Source organism: Stegodyphus dumicola, chromosome X2, assembly GCF_044657685.1.
Source record: "Stegodyphus dumicola isolate Sdum_Otavi_A_Nest chromosome X2, ASM4465768v1".
In the NCBI taxonomy this organism is placed as follows: Eukaryota; Metazoa; Arthropoda; class Arachnida; order Araneae; family Eresidae; genus Stegodyphus; species Stegodyphus dumicola.
The window spans coordinates 117794844-117811140 of NC_140781.1; the positions used below are offsets into that span (position 1 = coordinate 117794844).

The 16297-nt window shown below is 30.6% G+C and overlaps 1 protein-coding gene across 2 annotated transcripts in view; it reads left to right on the plus strand.

The window, feature by feature from the left end:
- The window catches only part of LOC118199713 (DNA damage-regulated autophagy modulator protein 1-like), a 39882-nt gene that overhangs the window by 13253 nt on the left and 10332 nt on the right, over positions 1-16297 (plus strand). For both annotated transcript variants that reach the window (XM_085809961.1, XM_085809960.1), the window contains exons 2-5: positions 2661-2750; positions 2905-3058; positions 9859-9926; positions 14385-14560. In XM_085809961.1, coding sequence (XP_085666087.1) covers positions 2684-2750; positions 2905-3058; positions 9859-9926; positions 14385-14560 — 465 coding nt within the window. In that variant the 5' untranslated portion in view covers positions 2661-2683. The remainder of the gene's footprint in view (positions 1-2660; positions 2751-2904; positions 3059-9858; positions 9927-14384; positions 14561-16297) is intronic.

Sequence of the window (16297 nt, forward strand, 5' to 3'; positions counted from 1 at the left end):
TATTGAGAAACTGTAATGTGTCCAAGAAAATGAGCGAAAAGCTTGATTAAGCGAATCTGAGAACTTTTGTGAACGCAGGGAAATTTCTTCTAATTTCAGTTTATCCGAAATTTTAGTAAATATCTCTAATTCTGGTTTTACGAACTATTTGATTTGAATGTTTTTTGCTTTGCTCTTGAGATTGAAAAGAAACTTGCGCGTAAATTTATACCATGCGTAAATACCATCGGTATTCGTAATATAGTAAGTGAAATTGGAGTCGTTGATTTTGACAGTATCGATATTAAGTATACCAGTTTTCAACTTTTATCTGGTACTAGGATGAATTAATAATTGATTAGCCTAATTTATTTACTAATAATACATCATAACAAATTATTGTGTGATATGCATCAATCAAGTAAAATTGAATTCTGAAAACTGTTCGCAAGCTTTATTTGAAAAAAATTCCATATCAGCATTTCAAACCTTAAATCTGATGAAATTTTAATTTTTATTGTGCGCGTTTAATTATTTTGCATGCTGTGCAATATTTAATTATATATTAATATACAAACATTATAGTCAGCTTTCGAATATATGTAATTCTAACTTACATTCATAAATACATTTTTTTAATTTGGTGTTCAGCAGCATGCCCAATATGAAAACTCAGGATATGCCCCTGATTATATTTCATTTTGATTTATAGAACGGAACATTAAAATAGTTTAAGGAATCATTGCTTCCCGAATCGGCATTTTATCCTTACTCACAGTAAATTTTCCTATCTTATAAATATAATTAATGTACTTATAACAGTAGTATTTTTGATCTGCTTCAGAAAACGTATTATACTATATAGAACTATACATTAAATCTATCAAGAGCTGCGTATTTAAATTCCTTATTCATGTTCAGGGATACGATCCATGAATATTAACATCCTTTACGATTTTAAAGGCGTATTATTGTTTTTTTATGACAAATTTTATATGCAGCAAAGATAAATCTCATTGCAGTAATTTAATTAATATTAGCAACTGACAGTTATTATTATTAATATTGGTATTAATTACGTGTTCCACCCTAAGGCACTACACGGAAGGGATGCATGCCTTCGTGAAGGACTTTCTAAGGAACTGGCTCGTATTAAAACATTACACATAGGAAAAACCACAAACATGTCCATGCAGCCAGCCCGTTCGCGTGATTCTAACCTCGGACTGAATTACCAGTGTTCAGGAACTTTAACGCTTCGCCGCTGGTGGGCCAACTGACAGTTAATCATGGAATTTTTATGCTTCGTATAACTGCATGCAGATTTGCCAGCCACTAGTATTAAACAACTCTTTGACTGCAGAAGGAATGTTTGAGTTTTGAAGAGCAACTTTTTGAATTCTGAAGTTTTGGGAATTCTGAAGATGGAGCAAATCATAATCTGCCCATAACATATTTTTTTTCTTTTACATTTGTTGTTCTAACAGTATGATTAAATTTTTCTTGTTTAGCACAACAGCAAATTGGGAAATGATGTTCAGAAAAGGGAAAGCTACCCTCAAATATGCACTTCTAATTACAATATTTCTGAAACTAAGATAGTAAATTTTATGAGGACACTATTGGTGGCAAATTTTTATAAGTGTAATTTAAATTTTTATGGTGTCAACGCAGAGCAAAAATTCTAATTTGTAGCACATTCATTATGTTGTAATGAGTTAGAAACAAAATATTCCGTACTTTTGGGAATAAAACTTTGCGGTGGTATTCGGAGAAAATTTAATAGACTTAGATTATTTCTGATGTATATATTGGACGAAATTCAGCGCTATTTTCAGCGGATTTGGGGAAGAGCTAAAAAAATTGCCAGTTTTGCCGATTAACAGTTCTCTATTAGGTGAAGGAGTTCTCTTGGTTAAATTCGTAGCTAATCAGAAGAAAATATTAACCGTATATATCTTTACGAATTATGGATGTATAGGTGGGAAACTTCTTGCATTTAATGTATTAAAGAATAATGTATATGTAAGATAAAAATATGGTAAAGCAAACTTCTAATTTCATTTGGCAATATCTCCCTTTATCCTTCTTTTTAATTTGGGTTTTTCTCCCAATTATAGTCTTATGTCTAAAAATAGGAACTGTTTATAATCTAAACTGCGTCATTTCTAAATTAATCCTCATTGAGTTGCCTTATATAACGCTGCAATTAAGGAGTATCGAAACGTTTTAACTTTCTTCCAGGCATCTTTTGAATTGCGGCGTCATATTTCGTTTCGCTCTTGCAACTTGCCGCAGCCTGCTCTCTTCAAAAATATGTTTCGTAAATCTATCGGTACCGATGTAGAACTTGTTTAAGAACAATAGCGCTATAGCGTTCATTTTATTTGTACTGGATTAACCAAAAATGTATGTCAGCCATGAATAAAAAGGAAATTATTGAATTCGCCCACGTCTTCAAGTTTCTTCTTCTTTATACATCTTTTTACGCCATCAAGCTTTTCCAAGATCTTAGATGTATTTTACAAACTGGAATTTTATTTTGTTTTCCTTTTGTAACTGGAAGGAGATATTCAATATTTAAAAAAATAAACCTTCTAACCAACTCTTCCGAATACTTTGCATATTTTAATGCAGTGACGTATATTTTATGTTTTTAATGTCATTTGTTTTCATTGCAGTTTTTCTATAGAATATTCTCATCATGGAAAAATTTCGTAGTGCATCTGTTCCACATATCAAATTTGACTTACCTAGGAAACAGTTTTCTCGTAAGTGTTCTTCTCAAGCATTATTATTTAATATTTCACCTTCTTTTTTGTATTCCTTTCTAAGTATTTTTTTGTCTTAATTTTATAATATTGCATGAAAAAGTTATGAACTGTGTATTATCACAATCTCTTTATGTACTTATTTTTTTAACAGATTTCTCTATTCATACACGGGCTATGCAATGTGGATGGGAACACAGCGGCAAGTTTGCTCTTTTTTTCACAATCCTGCTTATGATAGCTATTTTAGTTCCATATACAATAGGTCTGGCTAATGGAAATATCAGGCCCTTGTTACCACTTATAAGGTATGAAAAAAAATACATAGTGAGTTGTAGCGTAATTCTAAATTTAAATAGTTATTTGTATAAAACTTATGACATAACATTCATCTTATGAAACTTATCGTGTTCACATATAGAAAATAATATATAAAAAGTTATTTATTTTCAAATTTATTTTAACATTTCTTAGAAAGCAGATCAGTGATTAATGTAGGATTTCCTCTGATCATATGGAACTTATTTCGGTTCGTTTTGCTTTAAAATTAATGTGAATATAACTACCCGATAATATTATTCTTTAAAATGAAGCTTGTGAACTTTTCCGAAATAAAATGCAAAACAATAGTAATAAAAAAATGTTAAGTTGTATCTAAAATTATTTTTACTCATTTTGAATATAGTTAAGCTTTAGCACGATCCTCAACAAATATTGCATACACATTAAACCACACATGTTTATAATTTAGTGCGTTATTTCTGTAATTAATTGGTTCCATCTGTATTTACATAACACTGTTGACAAACATATTTAAGTAGCACTACAGAATAAATTCGCAATCTAGTAACAGAAGTCAGATGAAAACTCTTATTACTCAAAAACAAAATAAAAGTGAGTCTGTCTCTAGAGAATATAAAATAGTGAAACGTAATTCTTCTCAGTTCCTTTTTTTTCTCCTTTGATTTCATACAACAAAACTGCAGTCTTTAATGCTCTAAAATATGCTTATGTGGGCCGCTCCCCATTGTTAAATTTGACCCTGTCACCCTTTCTGTTCTGTCCCGAACTACGTTTCTTTTATTAAATGCACATTTTTTAATGTGTAAAATAGGCTAAAAATATAATGTTTTTCTGCAATAAATTGTGTGTGGTAATACTTAGCGCTGCATCATCATTTGCATATACGTGTATATATATATACAATAAGTTAAATGTATGTGTTATGAATGTTACCTTGTTATGCCAACATGAAAATTTAAAAGTGACTCAAGAGATGAAAGTTATTAAAGTCAACACTTCAGATTAATCCATCTGACTGTATGTAGCTTTTGTACCTTTACGTGAATATAACGCATGTATAGTTAACATCAGAAAAGTAAGGAAAAGCAATCAACTGTTTAAAGTAATGTTTAAAAGAATTTCGTGATGGGTTAAAATGAAGTTAAAATCAAGCTTAATTTTTTTTTTTTTTTCAAAATCATAATAAAACTGCATGTTTCATTAAAGGTTCCTAATGCTCCATACCTGTAGGGAAAAAAGATACAAAACGAGGAAAGATGCAAAAATTGATTTAAGATGCTGAGAAACTTAGTTGAAACTTAACACATATATCATACAAATTGATGAAATAACTTTTACCACAGTTAACAATGGGATTTGTGGTGCCATTTTTTGACTAAAATAATTTTGTATTCTAGCTAATTTTTTATTTAAAAACTGGTGTAAGGGATGCAGCAGAAAGGAAAAAAAAAAGCTGGAGTTGGAATATGATCGTTAAAAGGATTTCTGCTATAAATTTGTAGCAATGTTACAATAAAGGGTTAAATGAAGTAAGTAAAGCTCATCTAAATTGCGTTTTTAGGGCATTCAAAATTGGTCTCAAAAAAGGTTAAATGAAATTTTCAAAAACGCGTAATGCTAAATTTATTCTTCAGAAGCAATTTATTTTTAGAAAAAGGAGATGATGTTATGTTTCTTTCTCTATGCACCTAATCATTTTAATTCATCGCTATATAAAGATGAATTTGTGACATTACACTCAATTTGACATATATCTATTGCATTCTCTTTCTTTCTAGTTCAAAGGGCGCAAAAATAATTTAAAATATAATTTTTAAACAATGGCACAATAAAAAGAAAATATTATAACAGCAAGTTGGGAAAGCAGACATAATAAATATACAAAAGGGAAAACTATCTATTCCCTGTCGAGAAGCAGCTTATGACTGCACACATTGAATCAAATAGCATGATCCAGCTGTGCTGGTTAATCATATATACGAAAGGAAATCTTGCAAGTTCTGGCAAATACCTTAAAATACATAAACTTTTCTTACAATGCCGAGGTAACACAGAAATCAGTTATCAGCATAGTTGCTTTCTAAATTAATAAACGTTTTAATATTTTTTCGACTAACGCAGAATATTATAGTTTAAAATTGCAATAAAATTATATAAAAAATGAACATAAATTCCCCGTGCAACGGACGCAGTAACCGTTTATTCACCCAATTATTTACATTAAACATTTTTACAATAAAAATGTATTATTTGTCAAGAACGCATAAAAATATTTAACCTGAATTCTTTCATTACTTTCATCCTTGAGTGGTTAATGATTGTGTAATGCTTGTTTATAACTGAATGTGTGCAATTAAATCGTTCTTCTTGTTCGCTGTTTAGGTGCAAGAGGATTGTCTATGTCTGGAATGAGAGAGTCTACTCGAATGTCTACCTGCTTATAAGATGCCTGATTTAATGTGGTGTTTAATCATCTAGACATCTAAGCTAGATGACTGTGATTTTCCTTCATTTTTCTTTTTAGCTGTCACATATATTTTTGAATGTGATTACATTTAAATTTATATACTTAAGTGTGCTCTTTGCTATAAAAGTCAAGCTACTTACGCCTTGTAATTGAACTAACTCTCTTTACCAAAGTCCCATAAAGAAAGTAAAACCGGGTCGTGCATTGTTCAAAAGATGCTGAATCTATTTTTATTGAAACTGACTTTAATTTATCAGTTTATTAACCTGTGGAAGAAGTGTCTTGTGTTTGAATCCAGACTTTAAAAATACTAACCCCGTTGAAATGGTTTAAGCTTATGTATTTTATTTGAGCTATTTCATTAAAATCTAAGAATAATGTCGCTTATTTTTAAAATATTCAAACATGTGTATTTCTTTTATTTGTAACCCTAATTAAAATAAATGCATTTATTTTTTCAACGTTAGATATATTGCGAAAAGGTTTTTTAAATGTTCAGATAATAATGATTATATTTAAACTATCGAAAAATTAAAGAATGTTCTTGATTGCTTTGATGCACTGTGAGATAATTTAGCTTTATCTATAGACAATAACATTTCTGGTTGATAAATGGATAGCTATCCTCATTATTCTAAGTGCGCTTTATTTTTATGAAGTGCATTATACTTTTGTTAAAAAGTAATTTAATTCTTTAAATAATCTTTGGTTGAAGAACTCAAATTTTTCAATATTAGAACATGCTTCGTTTATAGAAGTCTTATGCTATGGATTAAATTTATTATATACGAATTCGCAATATAATTTCTATGTATATTATAATATTTTATTTATAATTTTTATAGGCTGATTTTCAATTTATGCATTTTAAAATATTCTCTCAGCAAATGTGCTCTAAAAATTATCTTTATTTCTTCATATAACCATGAAGATCTCATATAATATAGAAATAAGGAAAAAATATTTATTTATTTTTTCGAATCTCAGTCTGATAGAAGAAAGATCTTTAGAATACAGTTTGCGTTAAAATTCTTCAAATTCTCGTTATTCCTTAACTTCGATTTTCTTTTAGGTCCACTAGTGGCCGACTGACTGAAACTAGAACATTGATAATAGCATCACGGGTCGACTTCCGGAAGTAAAACATGTAGGACTCCACACTGTGTAATTTTAAGTTACAGTTGAATGTGAAGAATCTTAAGAACAAGTAAGAGAATAATCGCTTGAGTTCGTGATGTAGAAAACAACAAGTGAGAAGGGTGAAATAACCCTTTATTAATCCAACTAAAGTTTAACAGAACTCCGTCTTTGGAGTTTTACAATAAAGCCGACACTCGGGCTTGAACTTAGGAAACTAAGAACTAAACTAAACTAATCTTAACTAAAATGATATCTCCGAAGCTATCAAGATTCTAACGGAGTTGGCCCCTTAACGCTACTTGACTGCGAAGCTATTAAGGGCCTAAAGTACTGCAGAGCTTAACATTTATTTTTTCAACTTAAGAGAGACAGCTTAAGAGAGAGTAGCCTAAAAAGGCGGACGCGTGCTTTCCAGAATATCTAGTATCTCTCTGACTAAGACACTAGAACTTCACGGTTAAATACCACTCTTTCTCAATTTATATTCAGACGTGATTCTAAAACTACGTTCTGGCCGGAAGTAGTAAGTTGAAATTAAGAAGCGATAGGAAAGGAAGTTTAATTCAAAATTTAACTGTTAATAAAATTAACATAATCCTTACAAACAGATTGGCTGCACGGTTGTTTTCTCCATGGAAAACACAGCCGCTTTCCTCAAAAAGCTCTCATTGAAGGAGTTCTTTTCAAGGCAGACTTTGTTCATACACTTCTCCATAACTCAAGCAACCAAGCTTTATAATTATTGATTAAAGCAATGTGATCATAACTGGCGAATAAAAATGTTAAAATATTCAGCTAAGTGTTCGGAGAATTTTTTAGAAAAATCAAAGTGTAAAGATCGGGGAAAGAATCAAAAGTGTGCTACAAATATTATAATGATCTGCTCACAAAATTTTAATTTATAGTTGCTTTCATCAAAATGCTTCACTCATTCATGTTTTTGTTCCGCGTTTTATAATAATAAAACAGATTTCAAGTATACTTAACATTGGTATTATTTAAAAGTACTAGTGGTAATTACTCTAATTTTCACAGTGCTAAGAAGCAATCAAAGCTCAACATCTTGCCGTAATTTGACACATATTATTTCCAGTAAAAATATATTTCAGTGGCCTATAATGCTTTAAACAGCAAACTATATCCAGCATTTCCAGCAATAACTTTTCAGCCCTGAGTGGGGTTGAAATGTTGCTGCTGGAACTGCCGGATTTCATACCCTTAAAGTTGCAGAAAATTTGGAACACTATCGATCATTGTGGGAGATTCTATTGAATTAACATGCTCATAACCAATAACGCTTTTCCATTCTTAGTAAAATTCCTTGCAAAATGTATCTTCTGCACTTCCATAGCTTACCTTTACTTGACTTTGAAACGTGTGACTGTTATCTACTTTTTTTTAAATCTGTCAGTTAGTGTTGTGTTTATTCATTATTACTTCCTCACAGAAAGAATGTAATTAATTGATGACATTTAGATTTGGAGTTGTAGCTGAGCAGATAAATTCATGGAATAATTTTTGTTTTTGACGTTAATTTGCTATCTAAGTGAACAGGCTGGTTGATTGGAGGTGATCGTGAGCATTTCTAATGTCCAATGTAACTGCGAATCAGTATCGAATACCATTTGTGTGCTTTCTCATAATCTGTTGCTATTCCTACAGTACTACGCAAAAGTATTAAAGCTGTGTCCTTTTTTCCGTTTATTGAAGTTGTGTAAAAAGAGATTAGAAACATTACGTATAAGAAAACGTTTATTAATTTCTTTTTAAACTGTAATAATGAGTTGAATTATCAGAAATTTATAATATAAATGATATTTAGTAGAAAATTAGTATTTTGCGTGAAACAAGTTTTGTTTCTCTCTGGCCTATTTCAACTAATGTTTCAGATCGAATATTTTTCAGCCTGATGGTATTTACTGCCCCAGGACGTCATCACAGCTATGACCAGCGTAGGATTTGTAGCACTCTAGCTGCGTCAGTTTTTTCTACATATTTTTAGACAGCTTTGACACGTGTCTTGAGTCATTACTTTCTTTACAGTAACATCTACGTTTAATAACAGAAATTAACTAGGGTAGGCTATGAATAAGAAGTATTGAGATATATTTATGTTTTTGTACAGATTTTCTTCTAATTTATCAGTAAAATACTGTCAGTGACGATACACCCGAAAAATATATAATATTAAATTTACTTAACTTTAAATAACAGAAAAAGCAAAGGATGTAAATCCTGTCTTTCAAAAAATCTGACCTCAAAATCACTTGCAGTCTAAAAAAAGACAAACTTGGAACCAAATAAAATTTCAGAGAAAAGTATAACAGAAAGATTATTTTTCACTTTAACATATTTTGGTGTTGAAACAATATTATCAAAAAAAGCGTAAACATTAATAGCGTACAGATACAATAGATTCTGTTATTGCAAGACATAAAAAGTGACATCGTTATAATACATTTGTACAGTATTTTATGTAATGCTTAAGTGGAATGTGATCATGTAAAGTGTTTTTTGTATTTTCAGGTAATGCTTTACTACTTTCTGTTTCTTCTTTATCATTTTTCATTTTAAAACAGTTGCTTAAACAAATGTTTGTTTTATTCTTATTTATATGAATTCCTTCATATAAATAAATCCTTCAAATTTTGTATCTTTCCATTTAAATACAGAAAAACTAATGAGGCTTACAAGAACCATAAAAAAAGTTTAACAAGGAATTTCAAATTTATTAGTAAAATTTTCATACTTTTATGCAGTTTATGAATGTATCTCAAATAGCATGGAAAATATGAAAATACGAATATGAATTAAATGGTTCTTGAATTCGGTAATGATTTTCTCGTCTCATGTTAGAGTTGAAAAACGTTTCTTTAATTCCCTGATTCTTTCGTTCAGTAAATTCTTAGTTATTTAATAATTAAAACACTTTCAAGGAAGTCAAAGCACTTATGGAATCAGAATGGTTTGCTAATGCAAACGTAAACTTCTTTCAAAGGTTTGTTGTAGTTATCAAATTACTGCAATTAACTTCATTACTTTTATTTGAAGACTTAACAATGCATCAAATGATTACATTTTTAAGTCTTCAAATGGCGGAAAACTTAAATGAATTTCATGATTGAACTTTTTAAGGCTTGAAAGCATAAAAATATCTTTTTAAATATGTAATAATGATTTATATTGATTTTTTTTCAGTCAAGCAAGTGCAGAACCTTCGCAGAATGGAATTTTTAACATCATGCTGTACATTACTGCCATCATTGGTAAGAACTAATGACAGAAATTTCCTAAACAATTTGAACTAATAATGTATGTAACAGAAGCTCATAATCTTAAAAATTAAAAAGAATTTAACATTTCAGTTGAAAAATTTAAAATAATTCAAAGTTTTATTTGTATCAATGCATCTTAAGAAGCAGTCTGACGCTGGCGCTCTTCGTCTAGACAGATTGCATTCCTTTGCATAGATTACATAGTTAGAAGATATAGTTAATTAAGGAGAAGGAAGGTTATCCACTGATGAATAGGTATGTGTTATAAATAGTAGTCTTTAGTCCGGTCTAAAAGTGTCCAGATCTTGAGGTAGTTAACTTTACCGATATATAAATTATTTCTGAAACGCTGCATGGCTGAATAGCACTTGAAAAACAATCGGTCGTAGATCCATGGTTCCCGTTTAAGACATGTATCAAATAAGATTAACTTTCAGACTACCGTCAGTCGTTGATGGTAATATGAAAACATTTAATAAAAATATAAAATGCTTAATATTTTTTCCAGCCCTCCAAAAAGAAAATTCAACTTAGTACTTAGAATTTTCTTTTTTCAAGACCTGCTCTTTAAGAAATTGCCTTTGCTTTTTATCTTTTTGAAATTATTTAGAAAAAAACTAGTACTGTAAGGCATCACTGAAAGTTATTAGATCTGGCAACACGGAAATGTTGCCAAATTTGTAAAAGGAAAGAAGCAAGCCTGACGTTGTTGTGCAGTATGGGCGCGCCAGTGGCTTGTCAAAGAAAAGTCCAGCTGAGTGTTTGTGGTGCATTTGGAATGAGGGAAATTGCGTTAATATATCATCAGAAAAAAAATGTGATAACGCGAAAGAATATCCAAATGATTATTTTGCCCGATTTTCGAGAAGGTTGTAGTCATAACAAATTGTTGGACGTTTCCGACTTTAGGCAGAAGCTCCATATTTTGTTGGTATTTTTAATTGGTTATGTTACGGCAAAAACCAGCCGACGAATAGTGTAACGATAGTCCTGCGGTTGCGATAACACGGTGTTTTTTTATTTATTTATTTATTTATTTATTTTTATTTTGAATAAGACAGATGTCTCTAAGCAATTGCCTAGCTTCCTATTGAAAAAATGTACCCTACATATTAGAAGTTCACTCCAGAGAGAATATGTATAGGTGCAGTTAAATTTTCCTTTTGTTTGAATAAACTATAGCATAGAGCAAATCTAAAAGATTTCTTCTGTGTGAATATGAATATGCAAATGCATTCATATAAAATGCTCGATATAAAAGCTATGTTACGCACATTGCAAACATAAGGATTTTTCCTGAAGAGAACATATAAATGGCATTCTAAATAATCCAGTAGTATGAAACGGGGATTCACGGGCAGGAGGCTGAGCAAATACGCTGACGAGGTGAAGAAACAGCTAGCAGATAAGGGAAAGGACCGAGATAAGAGTAATAATTTGATAAGAGATAAAATGTATGAAAGTCTTTAAAACCTGCAGCTAAAACTAAAAAAATGTCGGCTATACAATTTGAAAATATATTAATTATGTTAAAATTAATACTATATTGGAAATTATGAAGGTTAAAATGTATGAAAGAAATTAAATTTTACAACTAAATTTAACTGGAGGTCACGTATATGATCAGAAAATATAAGACATATGTTAAAATTCAGAATATTGTTAAGATTGCAAACGTTAAAATGTACGAAAATGTTAAAAATTACATTTAAATTAAATAATATAATAAATAAAAACGCGTGTTTTAGTAATTACGTTGGTAAAACATAACAAAGAAGTTAAAATAAAAGTATTGGCTAAAACGTATGACAAAAAATTCTGTGTAAAATGAAATAAATAGTAAAAATTAGTAATGTAATTAAGATTACGAAAAGTAAATGCTGTATTATGAAAAAGGTTTAAGAAATAAAGTAAAATTCAGTATATAGGAAGTTGAAAATCTTAAAATATACCTTAAAAATTAAAAATTTACATCTAAAACTCAAGGCATTGTGAATCAGTCATTGAATTCGAAAATAAGTGGTAATGTTACATAAGAATTAATCATTATATATGCAGTAAGGTAGCTGGCATACGAAGAAAAAATAAAGGCTAAAAAGATTAACTCCGGAAAATCAATACAAGATAATCTCTTATCAAATTATAACGCTTATCTCGGTCTTTCCGTTATCAGCTAGCTGACTCCGCGCCTCCGCCTGCGAACTTCTGACCCTGAACCCCCGTTTCATACTACATCACTGTTGTGTGAGGAATTTTTAACATATGACAGTCGTACTGCGATTGCGACAACACAGAGTGTGTCGTATGATTGAAAAGGACAAACTGATACTTCTATCCTTGAACATCTGCATAAGTTAAGTTCAGACGATCCCGTACGGCCATTTCCACTGCTCAATAACTTAGTTATAGATGCATCCGGACAATCTGACAACGGCACAAAAGCCAGAACTCGTGCAGGGTAATGACTGAAAGATTTCTTCAAGAGCAGTTTAACGCAGTGTAAAGCATAGCAATATGTGATTAACATTTTCTGTCGTATTATGAGTTCCAAACAAAATCGGATTGGAGACAGTAGATCTTTCCAGATGAGCAAACACCAAACGCAGAAACGGAGATGCAGAGTTAGCAAGTAAATAGATACCATGTTCTCCAATCGAGCAGTTTGCAATGCGACGGGGCCGCTAAAGGGTCTTATTATTACTATCGAATGAATCATAGTTATTTGTCTGTCAGCGAGCGTCCGGGAAGTGGAATCGCTGTTCATCACGAAAATGCCCTAAACTGCACTGTAACACGGACAGTGGAATCTTTCTACCCCTTAATCATCTGTGAAATCACTCATCCTGCTTACAATCCTGACCTTGCCCAGCGTAAATTTTTTCATACCCTAAAATTCAAGGAACGGTTGCGCTGAGCATTATTTTCTGCCTCCGACACAGCATTTGCTGCCTTCGCCCAGTGCACTAAGCATATGTCTTTCGACATGTGGACCCACAGTTTTGAGGAATGGTTTGAGTAGATGAGAAAGTGTATCAGTTATAATAAGATATATTTTGAAAAAATATATTTTGTATACTTCATGCCTACCATGTTTCATTTTTGTCTGCTTAAAATCTTTCTATATTACCGAATACTTTGAAAACAGTTGCTTGAAAAAAGTTTCCGAAAGTACATGATTCTAATGATTTTCACCCGAAGAAAATAAAGGTAAATGGGTCGCTTTTAACTCATGTCAAACTTATATGGTTCAAATCAATTTCACTCGAAAAACTAAAGATAGATATATGGACAGTGAGAGTCATATAAAAATTTAATTCCATTACATGAAAAAGAACTTTGTTTACTTTTATTTGCGGTTTTAGTAAAAACTGAAGCCCCTGAATCTGTATTCTCATTTTACTGCCGCAAAGGATATTTTTCACAAAACACACTTCCTTTCGCTAGCTGTTGCTTATTTCTGTACAAATTTTAAGATTTTTAACACTTTTTCCAACATGGCAAATGAGCAAATTGCTGAAGTTTCCTGCTGAAGAACAATTGCTTATACCAGATCATTAAAGTCGGAGCATAAAGCCCTCAAAATATTATTTCGCTGTGCTATCGTTTTGAAAAACCCTGTGTAAAGCATATTGCCCAGAGTACACGCATCAAACTCTGTTTGAAATAATGCAAAGTCTTATATATATATGCCTGTTTAAAAGAAATTCATGACTATAAATAGAAATGCTATAATGATTTATTTACTCTCGCTTAAATGAAACTCATAACTATAAACAGAAATTATATAAGGCTTTATTTATACTCGCTTAAAAGGAATTCATAACTATATATTTTTCAAAACCAATCTTTAGCTGCAACTCAGTAAATAATAAAGAGCTTTCTTCTTTCTAAGAATTACAAAAAGTTTTCCCTTGTGTAAAAACACAATTTATCAAATAAAAACCAAGAAACAAAAGAAAACCAATTTACAAAAATAAAAACTAAGAAAGCCTCATAAATTAGTTCAAAAAAAGTCATAAAGCCTCTGTTTAATTCATATCAATCAAAAGCCGACTTTTTTTCTTTTTTGTAGGGCATATTTGTGTACTCAAAACTTTAGTACTGTGAAAATGCTTTGCTAAGGTTTTACTCACAGTTTTAAATATAATGAATTAAAAGGTCAGGAATTAAGACGTAAACGATTAACGGATTTCATTTTTAAGTAATGCAGCTGAAAATCAAAATCCAAGCAGACTTAACCATTTAAAGAAACATCAGTGACATTTTATTTTATATTCAAAGAATTATAATTTTCAGTGTTATATATTATTAATCTTTTACGCTATTTATGATACTGCTTTGTTTTTTTATTAAACTTAAGATATTTTTGAAATATTATTTAACAGGAAATACTTGTTAAAGTTTCTATTCTTTATTCTATACTGAAGTTCTATTTTCTTCCTATTTAAGGAGGTGTAATGGTCAGCGTGCGGTATGTACATGTTTCTAGTCAAAATGAGTCCAGAAACTGGCGACTTAATGTACTAAATAAACTAGGACTGACGTCTGGTTTTGTGTCCTTTGGCGGTTTGATAGTTGTTGCTTCATTTCCTGTATCTATTCGTCCTGTGGAGCAAGAACAGTGGGTAAGTAATTTCCTAACAACTTGTACTGTCTGTACTGAAGTGTAAGACATCTCAACTGTCTCGAGAAATTATTTATTACTTAACCTACTTGTTTTTAACTATAATATATCTTACTGATGCTGGTAATATTTTAGAAGATTGAATAATAAATAACTATAAAAACTTTTCTAACTTGTACATTTTAAAACTAATTTTAATAAAATTTTATATGGTTATATACTGCAATGTCCTCTTGAATGCCGCACAGTTAGCTTTATATATATTTACACTATTTAAAATAACACAATATATAGATTTTATGGGAAATAAAAGAAATTAATAATGCTTTCTCGTTATTGCTTTTTTATAAAGCAGAGATAAATAATTCAGACTATTTCTTTAGTTTAATTTCTTTCCATACATAAGTTTCTGTACCGTGTAATGCGAGGCAACTGACAAATAAAGTTGGTCAATTTTTTTTTCCGCAGAGCACGTACCGTACTGTCTCTAGGGTGTTTTTTTCCTCCTCCTGTAACTATTTTTGTCATTATGTGTTTTTAAATCTCCTGACAGTTTTCCAAGAGATCATATTTTGGTGGCTTTGGTATCGTAGCAGAAAACTGGCTTGGCCGAGTATCCTACGTTGAAAATACTCGGAAGAATGGCAGTTCGTAAGTTTCCTTGCAATGGTGTGCTGAAATTTTTTAGAAATATGCTTTCAATGTTAGATAGATTTCAGAAGTATTTTAATGGCGTCTCACGTATTTTAATGATCGATATATGATCTTTAATGGAGTAACCAAGCTTTTAATGTCATACTATGATAACTAATACAATAATTCTTAAACGATCACCTATTAAAATAAAAATATAAATAAACATTGATATTGACAAATCGAAATAATAACAAATAGTGTAGTATTTTCTGGGTCAAAGACTCTAACTTGTCCGAAATCATTAAATATGCAGCGCAGCGACCACCAAAGGTTTACCACACTAAAGTATTTTATTTGCTAAAACTGCGTATGTACTGTAATACTACATACATGATGTAAATACGTAAATCAAAGAGTTACAGCTCGGGTTCTTATTGTAAAATTTTTATGGAACAAAACAGCTAATTATAAATTTATTCTGATGTGTTTGCGTGAGCGATTGTATAACTTATTAAGAATTAATGTTTAAATGGTAAAAGCTAACCGGTCAAGAACTCTGTTGAAATATTATGTTAGATAGTTGAAATTTATGTTTTATTTAGTTTAAATAATTAGATTAATTACCATAAGCAGCGGTAGATAATTTTTATTGTTTATAAATTCTGTGAAGTTTGTGAGTTGTAGACAGGGCCTTATTTCTGCAGGGGCTGACGGAGTACGCATCCCTGGCCTTCATTTCAATGAGGCTTCCAAATACTTCTAAACAATTTTAAATACATAAAATTCCATGTACGTTTTTCAATTCTAGGTTTTAAAAATGTGAAATTATGAGCAGAACCCATCAACATAAATGATTTCTTACATGCCTGAAAAAGACTTAATTTTTTAATTCTACATTTTAACCATAAACTTGATTATTGAATTGATGAAAAATTTAATTGCATTAGTTTGCTCGTATCTCCGTAACTTAAGCAAGGTTTACGGTAAAATCAGTAAGAGTTCCTTAGTCCCATTTTTCAGTTTCTTTCAGCGAAAAAGAAAACGATCTTGTATTTTATGTATCACATACTAATGAGTGAAATATACTTTTTTTTTGTTTATA